Source organism: Monodelphis domestica, chromosome 1 (genome assembly GCF_027887165.1).
Source record: "Monodelphis domestica isolate mMonDom1 chromosome 1, mMonDom1.pri, whole genome shotgun sequence".
In the NCBI taxonomy this organism is placed as follows: domain Eukaryota; kingdom Metazoa; phylum Chordata; class Mammalia; order Didelphimorphia; family Didelphidae; genus Monodelphis; species Monodelphis domestica.
This window is the reverse complement of record NC_077227.1, coordinates 578,326,246-578,349,970: the sequence shown is the minus strand read 5'-3', so window position 1 is coordinate 578,349,970 and position 23,725 is coordinate 578,326,246. Positions and strand designations below refer to the sequence as shown.

Below are 23,725 nucleotides of genomic sequence, written 5' to 3'. Positions count from 1 at the left end.
CTTCTTCTACCTTTTCAGGGTTAGAATTATAATTGAGGGACTTCCAGGTTAAGATGGCCCAAGAGTAGAAGCAAGGCTCTTTTTCTCCTCTCAAGAGACTGATATAAAGTGCCTCAAAAGGACAAAAGCCAAAATCAGATGACTAAAGGGGTTCCATAGTACAGTGCAGCATCAAAGGTAGCTAAAGTTTGGGAAATTCCATACTAAAAGGGGGCAAAATTACTCACACCAAAGCAGGAGTTCATCACCTGTCCTCCAATCCACCTACAACACCAGTTAGAGTGAACTTGGAGCAACCTCTAGGTTCTTATGGCGCTGGCTGAGGACACCACAGATTTAGCCCTGAGAGCAGCAAGACTTGGGAGCCCAGAAGGCTGAGAAAATGTGGAGATTGGGAGCAGTGATTGGACAGAGAGGAGCTGCACATAGCAGACACTGTGGAGACTCAAAAAATAGCCTAAGTGCAAAAACCTCTCTGGAGCTCAATACAAAGACCACCTACCTTCCTCACTCAGACTTCTGACTGTGAAGGAACAAAGAAATGGCCACTAATAACCAAGAACTACAACCCATAACTACCAAAAAAACAAAACAAAACCAAGAACAAAAACATAAACCTTGATAATTTTTATGCAGAAAAATTGCATACTACAGAGGAGACACCAGAAGACAACAAAGAAGTAAACACATCCAAACCTTCCCCTCCCCAAAATAAAAATGGTACAATCTCTTGAGGAGCTTAGAATGAAATTATGAACCAAATTAGAAAGATAGAAGAAACATGACAAGAAAAGTGGGAAATAGTTCAAAAAGAAAATAACAGTTTAAAAGACAGAAACTCCCACTTGATAAAAGAAGCCCAGAAATCACATGACATGATGAGCAAATTAGAGACCAGTATTGAATAGCTGGAAGCCATGAAAAGCAAGATAGACCAAACTGAAAAGGAAAATCAAAAGAACATAGCTGAAAACTAGTCTTTAAAAGACCAGAATAGGGCAAGTAGAAGCTAATGATCTCAGAAGACAGCAAGAATTAATAAAGCAAAGTCAAAAGAATGACAAAATAGAAGGAAACATGAAATATATAACTAAGAAGAGAGACTTGGAAAACTAGTCTAGAAGAGACAATTTAAGAATAATAGGTTTATCTGAAAACCTAGAAATAAATAGAAACCTTGAGATCATACTACAAGAAAACTATCCTGATCTTCTTCAACAAGAGGACAAAATGGACACTGAAAGAATCCATAGATATCCTCTATTTTAAATCCTCAAAAGATAAGCCCCAGGAATATAATTGCCAAATTCAAGAGCTTCCAAGCTAAGGAGATAATATTACAAGAAGCTAGAAAGAGACAATTAAAATATCAAGGAAAACCAATCAGGATTACACAAGATCTAGCATCCTCAACACTAAAGGATAACAAGGCTTGGAATATGATATTCAGAAAGGCAAGAGAATTGGGTCTACAACCAAGGATCACCCACCCATTCAAATTGACTTCCAGTGGAAAGTATGGGCATTTAATGAAATATATTTCCCAGTATTTATTAAGTATAGACCAGAACTAAATGGAAAATTTCTGTTGAATAATTATTCACAGGTAGAGTTAGGAGTACTAAGTGGTTTAAGATGATATGCAAAAAAAAATGGGGAAGAGAAAATGGCACAAAGGAAACTTGAAGGAACAAGAAAAATAGGATAATTTATACCACATAAAGAGACACATGGGAAGAGGAGGGAAATAATACTATTATAAGAAGGAGAAGAAGAGAGTGCTAATAGGTAATACTTAAACCTTACTCTCAGTGTTATCAATTCTGACAGGGAAGACCATCTAGATACATTGGGGTATTGAAATCTGTCTTACACTACAGGAAAGCAGAGAGGAAAAACCAAGGTGGGGAGTGGGGCAAAGAGTACAAAAAAGAAGGGAAAGAGGGTGGGATAATTTAATAGACACTAAAAAATAAGAGATGAATAAAAAGGGAGGGAGTAGTAAGGGAAATTAAATAAGGGGGGGATAGAGGGACTGATTAAAGGCAAATCACTGGTGTAGAAGGAAATAGCAAAAGAAGAAAGGGCAGAACTAAGAGAGGAAATCAAAATGCTGGGAAATACATTGCTGGTAATCAAAGCTCTGAAAATTAATGGGAAAAACACACCCATAAATAGAAGCATATAATAGAGTGGATTAGAAATCAAGATCCTACCATATGTAGTCTACAAGAAACACACATCAGGCAGTTAGACACACAAAGGGTAAAAGTAAAAGGCTAGAGCAAAATCTATTGGGTATCAACTGAGAAAAAGAAGGCTGGAGTCTCAATCATGATATCTGACAAAGCCAAAGTAAAAATAGATCTAGTTAAAAGAGATAGGGAAGGTAAATACATCCTGATGAAATGCGGCATAGAAAATGAGGAAATATCAGAACTCAGCATGTATGCACCAAATGGTATAGCATCCAAATTTTGAAAGGAGAAACTAGTGGAGTTGAAGTAGGAAATAGATAGCAAAACTACTCTAGTGGAAGATCTAAACCTTCCTCAATAAGATTTAGATAAATCAAACCAAGAATAAATAAGAAAAGGGTAAGATGTGAATGAAATCTTAGAAATATTTGAGTTAATAGATACATGGAGAAAAATAAATAGGAACAAAAAGGAATACACTTTCTTTTCAGTAGCACATGGCACATTCACAAAGATTGACTATTTACTAGGTCATAAAAACATGGCATACAACTGCAGAAAAGCAGAAATAATAAATGCAAACTTTTCAGATATGAATGCAATAAAAATAATTAGCAATGGCCCATGGAAAGGCAAACCAAAAAGTTAAATAGAAATTAAATAATATTCTCCAAAATAGTCTAAAGAGCAAATCATAGAAATAATTATTTCATTGAAGAAAATGGCAATGATGAGACATCCTTTCAAAATCTATGGGATCCAGCCAAAGAAGTACTCAGGGGGAAATTCATATCCTTGAATGTATATATTAACAAATTAGGGAGGGCAGAGGTCAATAAATAGGGCATGAAAATTAAAAAAAAAAACTAGAAAAAGAACAAATGAAAAATATCCAGATAAAAGCTAAATTAGAAATTAAAAATCCTAGAAATTAAAGAAGAAATTAATACAATTGAAATTGAAAAAACTATTGAATTAATAAATGAGACTAGAAGCTGGTACATTGAAAAAAAAAACAAATAGACAAAGTACTGGTTATTCTAATAAAAAAAAGGAAAGAAGAAAACCAAATTAAGAGTATCAAAGATGAAAAGGGAGACCTCACATCTAATGAAGAGGAAATGGAAGCAATTGTTAAAACACTATTTTGCCCAATTATATGGCAGTAAATTTGGCAAAGTGATATAGTTGTTTATTTACAAAAATATAAATTGCCTAGATTAATAGAAGAAGAAATTAAATAATTAAATAATCCCATATTAGAAAAAGTAATTGAATAAGCCATCAAAGAATTCCCTAAGAGAAATCCCCAGGGCCTGATGGATTCACAAGTGAATTCTATCAAAAATTCAAAGAACAACTAACCCCAATATTATACAAGCTATTTGAAAAAAATAAGCAAAGAAGAATTTCTATCAAACTCCTTTTATGCCACAAATATGGTACTGATTCCAAAGCCAGGCAGATGAAAACCAGAGAAAGAAAACTACAGATCAATCTCCTTAATGAACCTAGATGCAAAAACCTTAAATAGGATACTAGCAAAAAGACTCCAGCAAGCGATCACGAGGGTTATTCACTATGACCATGTAGAATTCATACCAGTAATATAAGGATGGTTCAATATTAGGAAAACCATCCACAAAATTGACATCAACAAGCAAATCAACAAAAAACACATGATTATCTCAATAGATGTAGAAAAAGCCTTTGACACAATACAAAATTCATTCCTATTGAAAACTCTAGAAAACATAGGAATAGAAGGGCCTTTCCTAAAAATAATAAACAATATATATTTAAAACTATCAGCAAGCATCATCTCCAATGGCCATAAATTAGAAGCCTTCCCAATAAGATCAGGAGTGAAACAAGGATGCCCATTATCACCTCTATTATTTAACATTGTACTAGAAACACTAGAAGTAGCAATTAGTGAAGAAAAATAAATTGAACGTATTAAAATTGGCAATGAGGAGACTAAACTATCACTCTATGTGGATGATATGATGGTCTACTTAAAGAATCCTAGAGAATCAACTAAAAAGCTTGTAGAAATAATCAACAACTTTAGCAAAGTTGCAGGATACAAAATAAACTCACATAAATCATCAGCTTTTCTACATATTTCCAATACATCTCAGCAGTAAGAATTATAAAAAGAAATTCTATTTAAAATCATCCTAGACAATATAAAATACTTTGGAATCTATATGACAAGACTACCACAGGAATTATATAAACAGAACTACAAAACACTATCCACACAATTAAAACTAGATCTAAATAATTGGAAAAACATGAATTGCTCATGGTAGGATGAGCTAACATAATAAAACTGACAATCCTGCCCAAACTTATTTAGTTATTTAGTGCCATATCCATCAAACTACCAAGAACCTTTTTAGAATTAGAAAAAAAAAAACATAACAAAGTTCATTTGGAAGAAGAAAAGATCAAGGATATCCAGGGAAATAATGAAAAAAAAATGTGAAGGATGGTGGCCTAGCAGTACCAGGTGTCAAAGTACACTATAAAGCAGTGGTCATCGAAATAATATGGTACTGGATAAAAGACAAAAAGGAGGACCAGTGGAATAGACTTGGGGTAAGTGACCTCTGAAAGACTGTCTATAATAAACCCAAAGATCCCAGCTTTTGGTACAAAAATCCACTATTTGCCAAAAAACCTGGTGGGAAAAGTGGAATTTAAAATGGGAGAGATTGGGTTTGGATCAACATCTCACACCTGACACAAAGATAAATTCAGAATGTGTGAATGACTTGAATATAAAGAAGGAAGCCATAAGTAAATTAGGCGAACACAGAAAGATCTTGTCAGATCTTTGGGAAAGAAATATTTTAAGACCAAGCAAGGATTAGAAAATATTATAAAATGGAAAATAAAAATTTTATTACATCAAATTAAAAAGTTTTTGTACAAACAAAACCAATGTAGCCAAAATTAGAAGGGAAGCCACAAATTGGGAAACAATCTTCATAACAAAAACCTCTGACAAAGGTCTAATTCCTCAAATTTATAAAGAGCTAAATCAATCTAGCTATTCCTCAATTGATAAATGGGTAAAGGACGTGAATAGGCAATTTTAAATTAAGTAAAATAAAAACTATTAATAAGCATATGAAAAGTGTTCTAAATTTCTTATAATCAGAGAGATGCAAATCAAAACAACTCTGAGGTATCACCTCACACCTATCAGTTTGGCTAACATGACAGCAAAGGTAACTAATGAATGTTGGAGTGGATTTGGCAAAATTGGGACATTAATGCATTGCTGGTGCAGTTGTGAATTGATCCAACCATTCTGGAGGGCAATTTGGAACAAAGCTCAAAAGGTGCTAAAAGCCTGTCTGCCTTTTGATCCAGCCATGGCATTGATGGATGTGTTCCTCAAAGAGATCATAGGGAAAAAGATTTGTACAAGAATATTTATAGCTGTGCTCTTTCTCATGGCAAAAAATTGGAAAATGAGAGGATGCCCTCCAATTCGGGAATGCCTGAACAAATTGTGGTATATGTTGGTGATGGAATACTATTGTGCTAAAAGGAATAATGAGCTATAGGAATTCCATGTAAACTGGAACGACCTACAGGAATTGATGCAGAGTGAAAGGAGCAGAACCAAGAGAACCTTATACACAGAGACTGATACACTGTGGCACAATCAAATGTAATGGACTTCTCTAAATTCTGAGGGACTTATGGGAAAGAATGATATCTACATCCAGAAAAAGAACTGTGGGTGTAGAAACACAGAAGAAAAACAGGAGATCAATGGGGATATGACTGGGGATGTCGACTCTAAGTGATCACCCTAATGCAAGTATTAATTATTTGGAAATAGGTCTTGATGAATGACACATGTAAAACTCAGTGGATTTGCTCATTGGCTATGGGATGGGAACAAAGCAAAAGGGGAGGGAAAGAACATGAATCATGTAATCGTGAAAAATATTCTACATTAACTAATTAATTAAAAATTTCAAATAAAAAGAATTATAATTAAGATAAGTCACTTATTTATCATCTACCAGGCTTTTGTCAAAGAATATACCTTCAGATGTTCAAATAATTGAAGTTTCCAGACACTATGGTTTTGTGCTTTTATGTCAATTTTCCAAACTTGTCCATCGCTTTCCATAAGAATATCACTGTTTCTACATTTCTTAATCCTCACCAAAATAATCTATGCCTTGTTTATTCCTTCATGTTCATGAATTTAATTTAGTGAGAATGTATTTTTAGTGCTCAATTCTTTCCCTCTCTCAATTTATTCCATTCCATTTGTAGAAGATGCTCCCTTCAAGTACCAGTCTTTACTCCAGTCCAATCCCTTTAGTGATATCCTAATAGTCTACTTTGTGTCTTTGATTTCCAGTTTGTTTTATTTATAAACAAAGCAAGTATTTGCACATAGATATCTATGTCTATCTTGTTTTTTTTTTTTAATTGCTGGATCTCTTATTTGACTTTGCTGTGATATCAGTCTTCTTTTCTAACCTTTTTTCCTAAATTGTATACACTACTTTTTGTGTTAACATACCTATTACATCTCTTTAATAAGTTTTCTCTTTCCTGATATCTTAGCTATTTAATATCCTGTTAACTACATATTCAAGATTTCAGACAAGTATACAAATATACACAAACACACACATATAAAATATTCATAAACTTCACAGGTTCTAAAATGACAGCATTATACACATATATGAACTTGATTTCTTATACTTTCTATGTTTCAAAAGCTCTTTTAAAATTCACAGTGAATTTTTGTGTGAATATTATTTTACATAAATGTATATGTATGAAGATGTATATGTATTTATATATATATATATGTTCACATATACATACACATTTATAGCCACCCGTGATGGATGAGTTTTATCCTTTTCAAGAGTATATTCTTCCTGTCATCTTATCATTTAAGCCATAGTCAAAAAATCAAAAGATTGCAAAGAGATTCCTGCTCTGGTCCAAGTTGAATTGAATGACCTCTGGCAACATTTACAACTTAATATGTTATAAATAAAACATCTTAAAAACAGCTAAGTTTTATTAAGATGATATCTAAAACAAAATGAGCATTTATCCCACAGAAAGAATTTTGATTCTGGATCTTTTCAACCAATCCTGTTGTATTTTGTTTTGTGTAGCAGCAAGACTTTTATCCCAAACTTTAAATTTAGCTAGGTCCTGATTAGTGAGGATAATGAATCTTCTGAAGTAGTTGCATTATTTGAATTCACAAAGCCTATACCCACTGGATTAGAAACAATATGCTTATTTGCCATAATGATAACCTCAAATGTTGCAGATTTGAATACATGCAACCATTCCAAACACTTTGGATTCACACAAATCAGGACCTTGCTTTATTTTTCAACTTTAATTTGGGAATCTGCCCAAGATCCTTTGATCTATTGGCATGCTTACTTGCATATCACCAACACAGCAAAGGCCTTGGGTTAAGTAAACCTAGAAAATTTGGCACCTCTCCCATCTTCTTCATCTCACCCCTACTCATCTCATCTATGATTTTTTTTTTTTATCTCCAGAGGTAGATTCTAATTATTCTAACATGGAGAAAAAATAAAAATGCAAAGAAACCCCAGAAATGATATTCTTACAAGTAGGATAATACTAGTTGTCTGGAGATTATATTTTTCCCATAACACACTGGAATACACATTAGTTCACTCATTAGAGTACAATGTCTCAGAGGTAGAATAAGATAAGAGCCATTGAGTGTTGTTCAGGGAGCTCCTATTTTTACTGAACAATAAAGAAGTTGTTTAGCTTATTGATAATCAAGCTTCCCACAGGCAATATTAGTTTAGTTGCCAAGTGGTTTTGTTTTGTTTCTTTTCTTGGCTGTTTTGGTCCTCTTGTCTCATTTTTATTTCGTTGCATAATCGTTCCTTCCTTATGATGCTAAAGATTCCAAAGTGGGGATTACTTCTTCATTTCATGCCCCTTGTTGTTACCATAGCAGGAATCTGGGAAAGGAGCAGCTTGAAAACAGTAAAGATTATGAGGTCAAACAAAGGGAAGAAGAGCCAATGGGTTCTTTGGAGAGAATAAAAAGCATCCTCATATGCGTTTACTATAAGGAGGTAAACAAAAAAACCCACATATCTATGAAGCACAGAAATGCATTTCAAATGTTTTTGTTGTTTTTCTCTCTGTAGGGAGGAACTCTGGTTCTGAGTCTTTGAAGCTAAATTATATTTTTAAAATTTCCAATGTTATTTTTTTTCTTTTGATTTGAATTGTTAGATGTTGAGACCCAGTTGCCAGAAACACCAAAGTCAATTTTTAGCCCTTAACAACAGATAGGACTTACTGCTTCCAATTCCAAAGCACAGAGGATTTTCACATGGTTTTCCCATTAGAGAGTGATGCCAAGCCATGCATGGAAAGAAAAGAAAAAACAAAACAAAATGACACAAACAAACAAAAATCTACAGATGACATGGTATCCTCAGTCAATTCAATCAACTAACATTCATTAAATGCTTTCTACTTGCTAAGGACTGCTGATCCTATAAAAATACAATACCCGCAAAAGGTGATCTAATGGAAATTCAAGAAACATTTATTAAATCTCATTCTTCTAGGCATTGAGAGACACATAACAATTGTGAGACTTCAATAAGACCATACAGATCTGCAGTTTAGTTTGAGACACAGTGTTTGAGAATAATTGCTTTACCTGAATTATTTCATTCAGCCTTAATGAATATTTTTGGCCAATTACAAAGATATAATTATTCTCACTTCAAGACTCAGAAACTGTGTTACAAAAAGATGAAATAATATCTTATATATCTAGTAAGTTTTAAATCCAGTACTTCATCTTTTGCCATATTGCTAGAAGAATAAATTCATCTCACAACTTTAATCAATTAGCTGTCCAATCAATAAATATTTATTGAATTGTTGCTATGTGCCTGGCCCTGTGTTATCTGACAGGAAGACAAAAAAATGCAAAAGATAGTATGTGCTCTCAAAGAGCTCACAATCTAATAGGTAATGAAACAAACAAGTGAATACAATCAAGCTATATTCAGTGAAAATAGAAAATAAATGAGAGAGGGAAAGCTATAGGATTAAAAAGAGCTGAGAATGGTTTTCTTTAGAAGATGGGATTTTAATTGGGACTCAAAGGGAACTTAGGTGACAGAGATGATGAGGGACAGCATTCCAGACATAGGGGAGATTCGAAGAATATACCTAGAGATGAGAAATCAAGTTCATTATTCTTGGAACAGCATAGAGGACAGTACCACTGAATTTAAGAGTAAGTAGGAGGAATTAGGTTTAAGAGAACTAGAAAAGTAGGGCTACATTATCAATCGATTTGGATGCCAGAAGCTTTTATATTTGCTCCTAGAGAGAACAAGGAGCCATTGGAGTTTATTATGTGAGTTGTAGGAGTCTTGAGACTGAGAAGAAGTTCCGATATGACATTTACTATCTATGTGGAGAATTTTCCAGCTCATTTGATGGATGAGGAAACTGAAGCAAACAGGGTTAAGTGACTTACACAGGCTCATACAGCCAGTAAATATCAGAGGCCAGATTTGAAATGATGAAGATAAATCTTTCTCACTTCCATTATTTTTGCTAAAAAAGCCCTGAATGAAGTCACACAATTTTGGGCATGACAGTTGTCTATAGAGACAACCTTATCATGATTCTTACAAGGAGATTCATCAACTTCGCCCTAATGGGCAAGACCCCATCACAGAATCTCTACACTAGTTCCAATTCCTGTTACACTTAGTTTTCCTTTTTCTACTTATCTACATTTAGTAGACTTCTAGCTTTGTTCAAAAAATATTTCATACATGAGGACTGTCTTGATTCTTCTATTCATACCCCCAAATGTATGTAAACAGACATATGCACTTATATCTTGAGGTTAGTATTCTTGGCCTTTGAATGTTACTTAATATTCATATATATGTATATATGTTTATATATATATATATATATATATATATATATAGTACCTAACTCCTCAATAGAATGTAAACTCCTTGAGGGCAGGAACTATAATAAATTTTGTCTATCTCCATTATGTAGGAAAATGATCTGCACATAGCAAGTACTTAACACTTTGTGTTGAACTGAAAAAAAATAGAATTTTTAATAATAACAATTAATTCCTTCTGAAGTGGCTGGTACCTGTCAGGAAACAACTTTAGGTCACTATCTCATTTTGTATCAAAAGAACAGAGGTTCATAAGGATACTCATGACCTATTCTATAGTTTTGTATGAGGGTCCCTGAGGAGGGGGGTAATGTATCCATTTTCCAATATTTTGGACCAAGTAGTCTCCAAACAAAAATGTTTATATACATATTTTTTTCTTGTGTGTGTGTGTCTAATATCCTCCCTCATCTCTCTCTGCTTTCCACAGGTCCACTATTAATACAGAGTTTGGAAAACATAATTGCAATATGTGATAGACAGAGATTTTCATTAACTACACAGAAGAAAAAATGTTTAGGGAGAGATATTTCTTTCCTATTGATTGAATCAAAAATGCCTTGGAAGGAAAGGTTATGCTTATTAAATTCTTTTCAAAAAGGCAACTGTTAAAAATGTGAATTCTTCCACATCAGCATTCTAAAAAATCGGTATATAATCTCTCCAGATTCTGTCTGTATTTGTGTATTTTTTGTTCCACTCTGTGACTGAAATATGTGACTTTTTTATTAGTCTTTTTCTGAAGAGGTGGAGGGGGGGGGGGATTTTCATGTGGTAGCAGAGAGCTTTACCAACACTGCTATTTTCGAGACATGGGGTTGCCTAGCAATGCCAGGAATTAAAGTGGGGGGGGGGGGAGGCAATAACAGAGCAGAGTGTTGTGAAATTACAAGAGGGTATAGCAGCAAATTGGCTTGCAATACTTATCAAAAGGTCTTTAAGTGAGAGCGGATATAGGATTTGCTGGCGGCATGATAAACATCGGCTGATCATTTTTCAATGTTCTTCCTATCTTTTATTTGGTACAGTTCAACCCAATGGAATTCTTCAATTGCAAGTTCATTAACAGCCAAAAAATCTAGGGCAAAGACTTTTTTGAAGAAAGGACTTTCTGCCCCACAAACCCAGCAAAGAGTTTGGGAGTTGGCTTTTGTCTCTTTTGGCCTAATTGGAATATAGAAGCACAGCCAGTCTGTTCATGGCTATTGTTTTCTAGTTCCTTTGGATCTCAGGATTTTGAGCCGCAAGGGAGGATAGAAATAATTCAGTCATAATGCCTAATTTTACAGAAGAGGAAAGTCAGGGCCAGAGAAGAGGTGCCTTATCCAAGGTCACACAGCTGGTTAGTAGCAGAGCCAGCATCCAAACCCAATTCTCTTGATTCCAAATTCAATGTTTCTGCCACTCTCTACAATAGCCTCCCTCAGAGTTTAGAAACTCTTTAGTCTTTCTAATTTTCTTTCTTTCTTTCTATTTTTCTTTCTTTCTTTCTTCCTTCCTTTCTTTCTTTCTCTCTTTCTTTCTCTCTCTCTTTCTCTCTTCCTTCCTTCCTTCCTTCCTTCCTTCCTTCCTTCCTTCCTTCTTTCCTTCCTTCCTTCCTTCTTTCCTTCCTTCCTTCCTTCTTTCCTTCCTTCCTTCCTTCCTTCCTTCCTTCCTTCCTTCCTTCCTTCCTTCCTTCCTTCCTTCCTTCCTTCCTTCCTTCCTTCCTTCCTTCCTTCCTTCCTTCCTTCCTTCCTTCCTTCCTTCCTTTTTTTAAACCTTTATCTTCCATCTTAGAATCAATACTCTGTATTGGTTCCAAGGCAAGAGAGTGGTGAGGGCTAAGCAATGGGCAATAGTTAATGCTTATTAAAATATTTTAAAAAAGACAACTTGCCCAGAGTCACACAGCTAGGGAATGTTGAATCCAGATTTCAACTCAAGGTACCCAGTTTTCAATCCAATGAGTCACTTAGCTATTCCCAACTCTTCCTTTTCTAAAGAAAAGTTTATAAATACTATGTGTAAGATTTCTTTTCTTTCAATTTGCAACCAAATTGGCATTAGATGTATTGGGATATTGGAGAGAGTTAAATATGACTAGCAATATGATAACTAGGTTGTAGGGCAGGAAGGAATTTTAATCAAGAAGTCAGACCTTCATTTTATAGAGGAGGAAATAAGGCTCAGATTTGTTTTGTTTTGTTTTGTTTACTTTACCAGGATGATGATTCATGAACCTTTCTGTGAGGGAATTACTCTCAATTCAAATCAAAACATTTTGCATCCTGTTGTTTTAGAGAGTTGCCTAATAGCATTGGGAGATTATATGGCTTTATCAAAGTAACAGAGTCAATACGTGTATTGAATCATAAGCAGGATAAGCAGGATTTGAACCCAGATCTTACTGACTCTGAGACCATTTGTCTATTTTTTCAGTTAAATTTGAAGTAATTTACTAATGATCACTAAGAGGGATGGACTATAAACTTGACACTCTAAGACTTTTTCAAGTGTATAAAACTTTCTTCTTAAAAATATGCCTTTTATTTTCATTTTTAATATATTCTAAATATAATGACATAATGCAATTTACGCTATTGCTTTTATATTACATATCAAGACTTGGACATGACCCTGGATTTAGGAAGGCTATACCAGCAACCCATAACCTCTGGTAGGTATAATTAATGGAGAAACTCTTATATACAGTGTTAACTACTGACGATGTACTTCATCCAAGAAGTGGGGTAGCTAATTATAGCTCATCATCAGTAGGTTGACCATAAAGTTATGATTTTCTTAGCCACATCAATTTATGAAACCACTTACAAAGGCATAGAGGCATTTTGATGTCTGCCAATATAGGGGCTTATAAAGTTTAATGAAATCATATGTCTTTTGAAGTCCTAAAGTAAAAAGTATTAACATCTCTTGGCCTCAATATCATCACCTATAAAATTAGGAAACTGAACTAAATGGACATTAAAGTCTTTTCTAGCTCTAGAAATTCTATAATCTAGGAATAACTTTATTGTCTATCTAAAGTTGTTGTGGTACAAAGAGCCCCAAATTTGGAGTCAGAAAAACTGTTTCAAATGCTAGCCAAGGGATCTTGACAAGGTAACCTCGATCATGCCTTCCAGCTCTAGGTTCTTGGCTCTATATATGAGCAATCTCCATATTGGTATGATATCATGGAAAGAGCATTGGCCTTGGAGTGCGGAGAAATTGGAATTTGAAATCTGCCTTTGGCACCTAACGTGACCAGGAACAAGATGATAACAAGCCACAAAGTTCTTACTTTTTGTGATGCTATGGACCATAGCACATCAATGCTGTCCAATGGGTTTTCCGGTCAAAGATACTGGAGTGGTTCTATGTTTCTTTCTCTAGTAGATTAAGGAAAATAGTGGTTAACTGGCTTTCCATGGTAACCTAGCTAGTAGGTGACACAGTCTGTATTTGAACGTAGGTCTTCCTGATTCTTGGCCCAGCACTCTACCATGCCAACAGATTCCTCTGATCAAGATATTAATCTTCTTTTAGTCTCAGTTTATTCCTCTAAATAAAATATGCATTATTCTACTTGTACTTCCTAATTTGATGATTATTTTCAGGGCCTAAAGAAAGTGTTTTGCAACCACAGGCTGTTTCAAAAATCTTAGTGCAGTTTTAAGCTTAAATAGTTTAACACCATTAAAACTTTAAACTTTAAATAGTTTGAAATTATTAAAGTGTTAAGCTATTTAAGGCTTAAAGCTACAAGATTAAAAAAACAGTTTATCATGGTTTAAGCTTTAAAAGCTTCAACTGCAATAAAATTTTAAAATAATAATTGTAATAATAACAGCAAATGTTCACATTTATTATGCTAAGTGGTTTGCAATTTTATTTCATTTAATCCTCACAATGATTCTAGGGTGTAAATGCTATTAGTACTCCCATTTTATAGATGAGGAAAGTGAGGCAGAGGCTAAATGACTTGCCCAGAGTCACAGGGCTAGTAAGTCTCTGAGACTGGATATGAACTCAGGTTTTTCTGATTCAAGGTGTAGCATTCTATCTCTTTTGCCTCTTAATTGTCTACATGCACAGAATATCCTAAATAAGAAATATCAGTTATTGATTATTGAATAATAATTCCCAAGGATAGAACTTCAAAGACTTTGGGGATACCCTGTATAGAAATATTAGTTATATTGTTATTATCTTTCTAATAAGAGAAGTTCTATCCCATCTTTTCTCTTTCTATCTAAAATGTTTAAGAAACATAAAATTGTTATTATTAAAATTCCCTGGAGGCTCTATTTTAATTTATAATTACTTATTTTAAATAATAAAAAGTGGTCCAGAAAAAAAGAAAAGGCACCAGCCACATGTGGCCAAGTGTTTCCTTAGCAGCTCCTCCCTGAATCATCTGCACCAGCTCCACAGCCAGATCTTGGGCACATTGGTGCTTCCTTGGCCAGTACCAAGCCCAAATGTGTGTATGCACTGGAGCTCCCCAGGCTGGCACCCTGTGAGCCATCTTCCCTCAAGCCAGCTGCTCAGTACCCCCAAAGGGTACACCAGCACTCTTTTAGCCACCTCGTCTCTCTGCAATTCCATGGCAAAATAGAACTATTTCCTTCCCATAATCCCATTTCCAGACCCCTTAACATTCTTTTCTCAAGGCCCTCTGATTTGGAGGATTCTGACTTCAGTCTGGAAAAGAGGAGGGTCTTTCAGATGGCAGGAGTTACCATGTGGTCCTTGAAATGGCTGTACAGCACCAGTACCATATCACCCCTCATGGTCAGGGGTATGTAGAGCATCACTTTAGAGATATATGGTTCAGAAGTTCAGGAGATCTTTTGCTTCAAAATTCAAAGGTTATCTTGATGCCAAAAAAGGAGGTATAGACTAATGTTACATTTCCACAACTCTCTTTGGTTTTAAAACTCTTCCTTTGTCTTCCTCTTGAATAATTACCTAAATTCTGTGAAACCACTTCCCTAAGAAACTAAGACCATCATTCCATAAATCTTCCTCCCTCCCTCTCCTCTCCTTCCTCTTCCCCCTCTCCCTCTCCCTCTCTCTCCTTCTCCCTCCCTCTTTCTGTCTTTCTCTCTCTCTCTCCCTCTCCCTCTCCCTTCTATCCCCATACAATCTCATTGGCTTCCTAAACTGTGTAACTATATTTGGCACCATTCTAATAAACACTAATTAGCTCTTAAATAACCTGGAAAAAACAAATAAAATAAAGCTCCAGAAGGACAAATGTTGGGCAATTTGGATAATGCACTCAACAAAAGTAAATACACAGCAGAAATATCATGGGAACTTCCTGTCCTTCTGACAGGGGTGGAAAGTCATCTTGGTGTTTGTGAGAGGACATGGAATACCTTAAACTGGCATAAAGGGATGCACTAGAAAATATGACTAGGGTCCTACAAGCAGCCTTGTAGAGGTGGCTATGCAGCCAAACAGGTAGGACCCAGGAGTCAAGAGAACCTGTTAGCATTTTACCTGAAACATTTATTAGCTAGCTGTTTGACCCTGGGAAAATCACTTAATTATTTTGATTATCTTCAGTTTCCTCATCTGTAAGCTGGAGATAATAATAGCATATTTCTTTCTACCAGATTGAAAAAATTATAACATTTAAAGCATTTTGTGAAACTAAAAGCACTATATAAAGGCTAGCTACTCATATGGAACTTTTGGAGATCTTTGGTTTTATCCTTAGGACCAAAATTTGAGAAAGGTCACTAAGAACAAGGAGATACCCAGAGGAGGATCAGCAAAATGGAATGGTAATACAGCATTACACCATATGATGATTAATTTAAGGAATTTGAAGTGTTTATCCTAGGGAAGAGATAATATTTGAAGAGCTATTGTGTGATTGTTTTTCTTGACCCAGAGGGAAGAATTTGGGTAGGTGCTACCAAGGCATGCTACAGATGCTACAGGTTTAGCTTAATTATAAAGAAATTATTATAATTGTATTATAAATTATTTAATTGTAATTCAAGTAATTTAAATTAATTATAAAGAAAACTTTTAAACAATTATATCTAGTCAAATGTAAAAATGTGCTACATAGGAAGATACTGAGTTAAAAAGACAATTAAGAATCAAGAGGACCCTTAAAGATAATCTAGTCCATTTCATTTTATAAATGAGATCCAGAAAATTCAAGTGACTGAAATAAGATAAAGCCAGGTAAAAATGATAAAACCAGGATTCAAACATGGATTCCATATTGACCAATCTTTTTAATGCTGTCTTTATTGCTAGAAATATTTGGGGACATATGAGGTGCTCAGGGAGAACCAGAATCACTAGTGTTAGGGCTCATTCACCTTTGGTGCCCACTTGTCAGACAACTCTGACCTGAGGCTCTAGGAAGCTGCAGAATTTTCAGTCATGACCTGGTAAAACCATCTTGGCAAATGGGCTAAATGAGGCTGAGGGCAACTGGTAGGCTTGTTAGTTAGGGGGATGTCTACTCCCAGCATGTGAAGACCTCTCCCAACAACACTGAGTCATGAAGAGGAGAGTGGAGGGTTTAGTTGTCTCAGTCATGTCCTATTCTTTCTGACCCGATTTTGGGTTTTCTTGGCAAAGATATTTGAGTGGTTGGCCATCTCCTTCTCCAGCTCATTTTACAAATGAGGAAACTAAAGCAAGCAGGGTTAAGTGACTTGCCCAGGTTCATACAACTCAGAAGTGTCTGAGGCAGCTTTTGAATTCAGGAAGAATTCAGGAAGAATTCATGCCTCAAAAGGGTAACATTTATCCACAACATAGAGATAAATATGCTTCAATGGCCAGGGGAATCATCTGCTTTTAAACTTATAAGCTAAATAAACTGAAAAATTCAAATATCTTTTTGATTGTTTCTTTTCCTTAGCTTTCCTCATTGGTCTTATCTCACTCTGACTGTTAGCACTTCTCATACAATTTTTTTTTTTTGGAAGTCCTTATTATACTCATCCTCTGTAGAGGCACATGGCAAGGTAACAGAGGGGAAAACAAACAAATGAACATTTATTAAATGGCTAATATGTGTCAGGTGTGGTAAAATCTTTACAAGTATCTCATCTGAAAACATCCTAATGCATAGGTTAGGTGCTGTTATTATCTTCAGTTTGTAGTTAAGGAAACTGAGGCAGAGATTAAATGAATTGTCCAGTATTACTTAACCACTAAACATCTGAGAACACATTTGAACTCAGGTCCTCCTAATGCCTGGCCCAATGTCCTATCTAATATGTCACCTTGTTGCCTCTATATATGTTTTGTCAAATATTTCCTAATTACATTTTAATCTGACTTGGACCACAATTGGGAGTATTGTGGGCTGTAATATAGCCCAACTATATGATATCTCTGGTTTATAGCATATGCCAATGACAAAATCTCTTTTGCTTTTCCCTTCATTTACCTTTACCCAAATGTTTATTTTTCTGTTTCTTGGATTTCTATATATGAATATACATTCATGGCATACAATGCCATCGCCTTTTACTTATCATGTTTATTTATTTTAACTTTAATTATTAAAGTATACTGATTCAAAGACACATTTTAGTCACGAGTCTTATAGAGTTAGACTTATCTTTTTTTTTTTAAAACCCTTACCTTCCGTCTTGGAGTCAATACTGTGTATTGGCTCCAAGGCAGAAGAGTGGTAAGGGCTAGGCAATGGGGGTCAAGTGACTTGCCCAGGGTCACACAGCTGGGAAGTGTCTGATAGACTTATCTTTGAAGCAAAAATTTTCTTCTTTTACCAAGAGCTATTTTCCTTGCTCATTGTCTAACCTTTGGTCATGTTTATATGGACATGTAGGTTGAGATTTTACTACTGGATTCTTTCTTGTGTTTCATCTCCTATTAAATTTGAGTGTCTCATCCAAGATTTTTCCTTTGTTTTGTAACAATTATCAGAGTATCTACTGTGCAGGAAACAAATATATTTCTCCTTTCCTCATTCTATTTAAAGTCCAATTGATTAGATTTTCAAGAATCTTGGCAGATACATTCTTCCTAGCTTTTGTTAGGTGAAGCAAGAAGGATCTCAATTCACTTGAGAATCATAAGATTTTTAAATAATAAGATTATTAAAATAAATAAGATAAATAATAAGTTTATTAAAAATTTGGAGATTTTACTAATGGTTTATTTCAGATTTGTCAAACATGTAGACATGGACCACATATACAGTCCATAAACTTCTCAGCATGGCCCAAATCAGATTAAAACATAACTGGGACATATTTAACAAAACAACAAAAAAAAATCCTACCTAAGGTAGATAATATCACATTTTAAAACTGTTGATATCCAGCCTGCTGGGATACTTTGTAAGGCTTAGTGCTACTTCTATCACTATCCCCTGCCCACATTTCTATTTGACACCTCTGGTTTAATTAAACCACTTAATTTTCTAGATAAATCAAATGCAGGGAGAAAGTTTAAGCAATACGTTCAGGATTGGGATGGTATCCATTTACAGAGTCACAACTACACTGAGGTCTTGACTCTTGGCCCAACTTTCTTTATACTATATAACAAACAGTTTCCGTCTCTTTACCCAGTGTCCTGGAGAGGAAAAAGAAACCAAATTCTGTATGCCTTTAGCTTGCCTATCAAAATCCACTCTCAGTGATTAGACTAAAATACCCAAAAAGTTCAGAGATGAGCTCAGAAGCAATTAAAGTATGATATATACTTTTTTCTGGCACAGCCAAGTATAGCTTGAAAGAATTTTAGAATCATGGGGACACCCCATGAAATCTAAGGAACATGTGTGTAATGCTTTGAAAAAGTGTCATACAATTATAAATATTTAATAATGGAATTTGTATATTTTGTTACAAAAAGGAAAAAAAGTCATACGGGAAATGTTGCTAACAGCCCTCTCTATCTTCTCTAGGTTTTATTATTCTCTATACAGTTTAGTAGCCCGATTAAACAACTAGCCCAGGTCAGGCTCTATAGCTAGAAGAGGGGGTAGGGACCTTAGAAAGACTTTTTCATGAGGGATAATAGAGGAATTAAGGTTTTAGAGGATAAAGTTTATGAAGAGAGGAAGAAAATACTGGAATTGTTCAGTCTGAAGAAAGAATCTTTAAGTGGGGTTTTAACAGTGTATTATTTAGAATTAACATATAGAAGGCAAGGGAGGTGAGAGTCAGCTATTTTCTATCCCCATTAAGATTATGAAATGGACTTAAACAACACTGAGAATTTAAGTTCTGTAGAATGAAAAAAAGTCTCTGCACTTTATAATGGTACACACAACTAGAGGAAGTGTGGACCGATTCATGTATCTGAGATGACATAAATTTTGGACCAGTTTGTACAAAAAGATTTGGCAAGATGGTTCCTCTGGCATCTGTCTATTCTTACACAATGTGATCAGTTATACCTGACTTCCATTATTGCACATATCCTGACACTTCAAACTCAGTATATTCAAAACTCTTCGCATTTTAGTTTCTAAACTTATCCCCTTTCTGGTTTCATTATGTCTATTAATTATTCTACCATTCTTCCATTTCTAAACACAGTTTTTATCTTAGATGTCATTCTTAACCAAAAGATTACATCTTGTCAATTATGCATATGAAAGCACAAAATTATACACATACATGTTCATGTGCATATGAAATTAAAATGCTTTGAATAACTATTAATAAGACAAAGCAAATGAAACAAAGTTCTGAGGTATTATATTGAACCCATCCATTTGGAATGCATTTCCTCTAGGTTCTAACAATCACCATGCTTTTTACTAATTCTACTTCCCATTTATTTAGCATTTCCAGATGATCTTCCCAGAGAATAATGATGCTCCTAACATTGGTTTCATAAAGCAACTGTCTGCCCTTTGTAAAAATGCAATCCTTCTGTACTATTTTGTATTAATATTTTATATTCTGAATGTCTCAAAATTCTGAGTGCAATTGTAAGCTTTAGTAGCTTACAAGTGCACAAAGACATGCGGAATTCTCCATATTTGTTTTTTAATATAAATGACTAAAAGCTCAATGAGGACAGGGGCTGTCACTCACCTAAATTGTGTATTTCTCCATGTGCATAGAGAGTGTTCTATAGTAGATGCTTCATAAATTTATGTTGAATTGAATTTATTCATATTTATCATTGCATTTTTTATGGACAGTCCATCGACTAACACAGAGCAAGACTTTCCTCTTCAGTAGGGAGTCTACATGAGTGGCAATGGCAAAATACAATCACTATCTCATGGTCACCTTCTAAGTGATTAGCCTCGTCTCACTGGGCTAGGCTTGCCCTACTATGAAAATCACAGGTTCTAATATGGAACCTTTTCAGCAATCTAATAGTCAAGAGTCAATTCAAACAATGATGAGACTTAGAGGAGGACTTTAGTGGAGTTAATAACCCTGTAAAAACATATTCTGTTGTTTGTGTGAAAGAACAATGTGAGTACATTTCATTGGTCCACAGTCATACCTGTACTCTCATCCAGGCTCTCTTCAGACACGTGTTCATTTTGATGGACCCACTCTCCATTGCATTTGAAGAAAATCTGCATTGCAGGCATGGCTTTGCACCTCAGGGCAATCGGGTTGCTTTTTATAATGTAAGCATCATCCGGCTCCTGCATGAAATGAGGCAGTGTCCCAGGAGCTGATGGAATGGACTCAGGTAGGGTATCACCATTGTCATTTCCTGTAGAGAATAAAGCATAGATCAGAAAAGAACCAGTATTCATCAAGTGACTATTACAAATGTAGACTAATATAATTAGAGCTAGAAGAGACATGAGTATTAAGCATCCAGTATCAACACTAGTACTATAATAATCTGGCTTTCTTTTTCCTAACATATTTTATACCAGACCACTTTCTAGTATGTCTTTCTCAATTCAAATAATTTTATTTATTGATCTATGTATGTATAAATGCATAGATGTATTTATTTTTTTCAGGGCCTCAGGATAACTTCTAGTATGAGGCATGTCACTAAAACCTTCTTTGGCCTCATATCCAGTTAGTTGATAAGGTTGTCCCTGAGTTCCAAAAAAAGGCCTACATATACTTTGGTGGTCCACTGACTGAGTGAGGGAAGGTCCTTAAGAGTACAAATTGAATTCATTTCCACCCCATGGAGACCTTTTGAGACTGAATGCTTTATGCTATGGAAAGAGTTATATCTGGCAGCTCAGTCTCTTCACACCCCTCCTCAGAACCATCCAAAGATATTTTATTTCCCACTGCACCCACACAGAAACACAACCTAAAATGTACTAAATAGGCCAGGAACTAACTAACTCAAATTCAGAGAGACCCATGCTTATGGTCTGCAAGCTACAATTATAACTATTCTGTAAAGGGTAGGAAGAAACAGATGTGATTCTCTTATCACATTTAGGAAACTGATGAACAGAGAAATAAAATCTTTCTCTTTTTTCAAAAGAACAGAAGACTACATGAATTCGAGCATTCATATCTGTAATACTGTGTCTAGATACCACTTTTTAGGAAGGGAAATCATATAAGCAGGAGGGAATCCAAAGAAGTCAAACTCGTGGTAAAGGGCATTGAGTTCATTCATTGCAAAGATGGGTAGAAATAATGGGAACATTTAACCTAAAAGAAATTCATGATCAGTTCTGTCAAATATTTAAAGAGCTCCCATTGTGAACAAATAGTGTATTTCTTTAGTTAAGGCTATAAGACAACTAGAAGCAAGGGTGGATATGTTAGGCAATCTGAGACTTGGAATAAAGAAGGAGTTATAGGAAAGTAAAATGGAAAGTAGGTGTTTTCCCCTCAGTTGGAAAGAGGATATAATTATTTATTGGTTATGGTATAGAGGGGACTCTAGATCCTGTGATTAGGATAATCTCAGATGACCCTTAATGTCTTTTTTCAAATCTTCAATTGAATTGAAAACTCCAGGAACCTATTTAAGTGACTTCTTTGTGTAGGAATATAGACTAAAGCTGGGGTAATGATAGCATTTTTCCTCTAGGTGTGTGTGTATATGTGTGTGTGTGTGTGACACAGATGTACAGAGAGAGATAGAGACAGAGACACACAGAGAGAGAGAAAAGAGGAGGAAGGGAGACAGAGGAGAGAGGGAAGGGGAGAAAGGAAGGGAAAAGATGTGAAGAGGGGGAAAGGAGGGGGAAGACAAGAGAGGAGAAAAGAAGAAAAGAAAGGAAAATTGGGGAGATAGAGGGAAGGAGAAGAGTAGGGAGGGAATGAGAGGGAGGAGGGAAAGAAAATAGAGAGGATTAGGGAAGGGAAAGGAAGGGATAGGGAGAGATCATTTTTAGCTGAGGAAGAATCAGGGAAAACAGAAAGCACCTCCCAAAGGAAGTTACCAAAAGCTTTTCTGGAATGTGTTACATAAAGGCCTAGTCCTGCAATTGTTGGAAGTGATTCTGACTGCTATACTTTGCTCCCCTGAGAACTGACTAGCCAATGGACAAAAAAAGACGAGGACTAGATCTGACCCCAGGCCTCCTTTCTTCATACCCACCAATATCACTCTGTGCAAATATAGCTTCTTATTACTCCTGCTAAAGTCAATGACCCGTATCAGTAGGCAAACCATTGCAAAGAGTCAACATCACACACAGCTAAAAGGGATGATTTCTTGCTTCATGTTTCTTTTGGGACCATTTTCAAATACCAAAAGGGGCTGATACTTCAACAAAGTATGACTGCCTATAATTATATTTTGTGGAGGAGAGACTAGAAAGGACTCTGAATAATGAAAGAGATTGTTGGCATGCCAGCACATGCAAACACGCTTTCCCACTAAAATAAATTAAATATATAACAATAGCTCAAATCCACCAAACATGATTTCCCCCTTCACTATATTAACATAAAATTTAAAAAAAAAAAGACTTGTGCCAAATAACTGGAGATAATGGAAGCCTCAGAATCAAAGTCCATAATGGAAAAGTAAATGCTATTCTAATTAATTGGTACTACCAAGGAATCAATAAGTCTTGAATGTTTTAAATACTTAAGACAGGGCAGAGTATATACTATGCAAATAAAAAGAAGTCACTTATTTTTTTTTTTTAATTCACATGGAGTAAAAGAGATGCAGGATAAAACCACAGGGTTTTCCTTCTGACTTTAAAAAATATATATTTACAACAAAGTTTATAAAATATATCATACATTAAATCACTTTATTACTGACTGCTCATGCTCCATCTTCTATAAATACCAAGCCCCTTCAGGCTTTAGTAAATCCATGCATTAGAGGAAATGACAAAGGTATTAAAAGATTTTATATGGGCATCAAAACCTCATACTGCCATCATCGGCTTGAGTCTCTTCCAGAGCAGCAAACATGCTGTTGCATAAAGGGGTCACCTGATAAAGAAAATATCCATAAAGCATATAGTAGTGGCATTAATGAGCAGTGACAGTGCTAAGTTTCCAGCAGAGTCTCTTGCAAATGATATTGTTTTGCTTCACTATTAGCATCATCTCATGCATGACCAACCTGAAAATCT

At 35.1% G+C, this 23,725-nt stretch overlaps 1 protein-coding gene across 5 annotated transcripts in view; it reads right to left on the bottom strand.

The window, feature by feature from the left end:
- Positions 1-23,725, bottom strand: part of UNC5D (unc-5 netrin receptor D) — an 831,324-nt gene that overhangs the window by 379,744 nt on the left and 427,855 nt on the right. For all 5 annotated transcript variants that reach the window (XM_056813499.1, XM_056813501.1, XM_056813497.1 and 2 more), the window contains exon 2: positions 20,692-20,910. In XM_056813499.1, the coding sequence (XP_056669477.1) occupies positions 20,692-20,910 (219 nt within the window). The remainder of the gene's footprint in view (positions 1-20,691; positions 20,911-23,725) is intronic.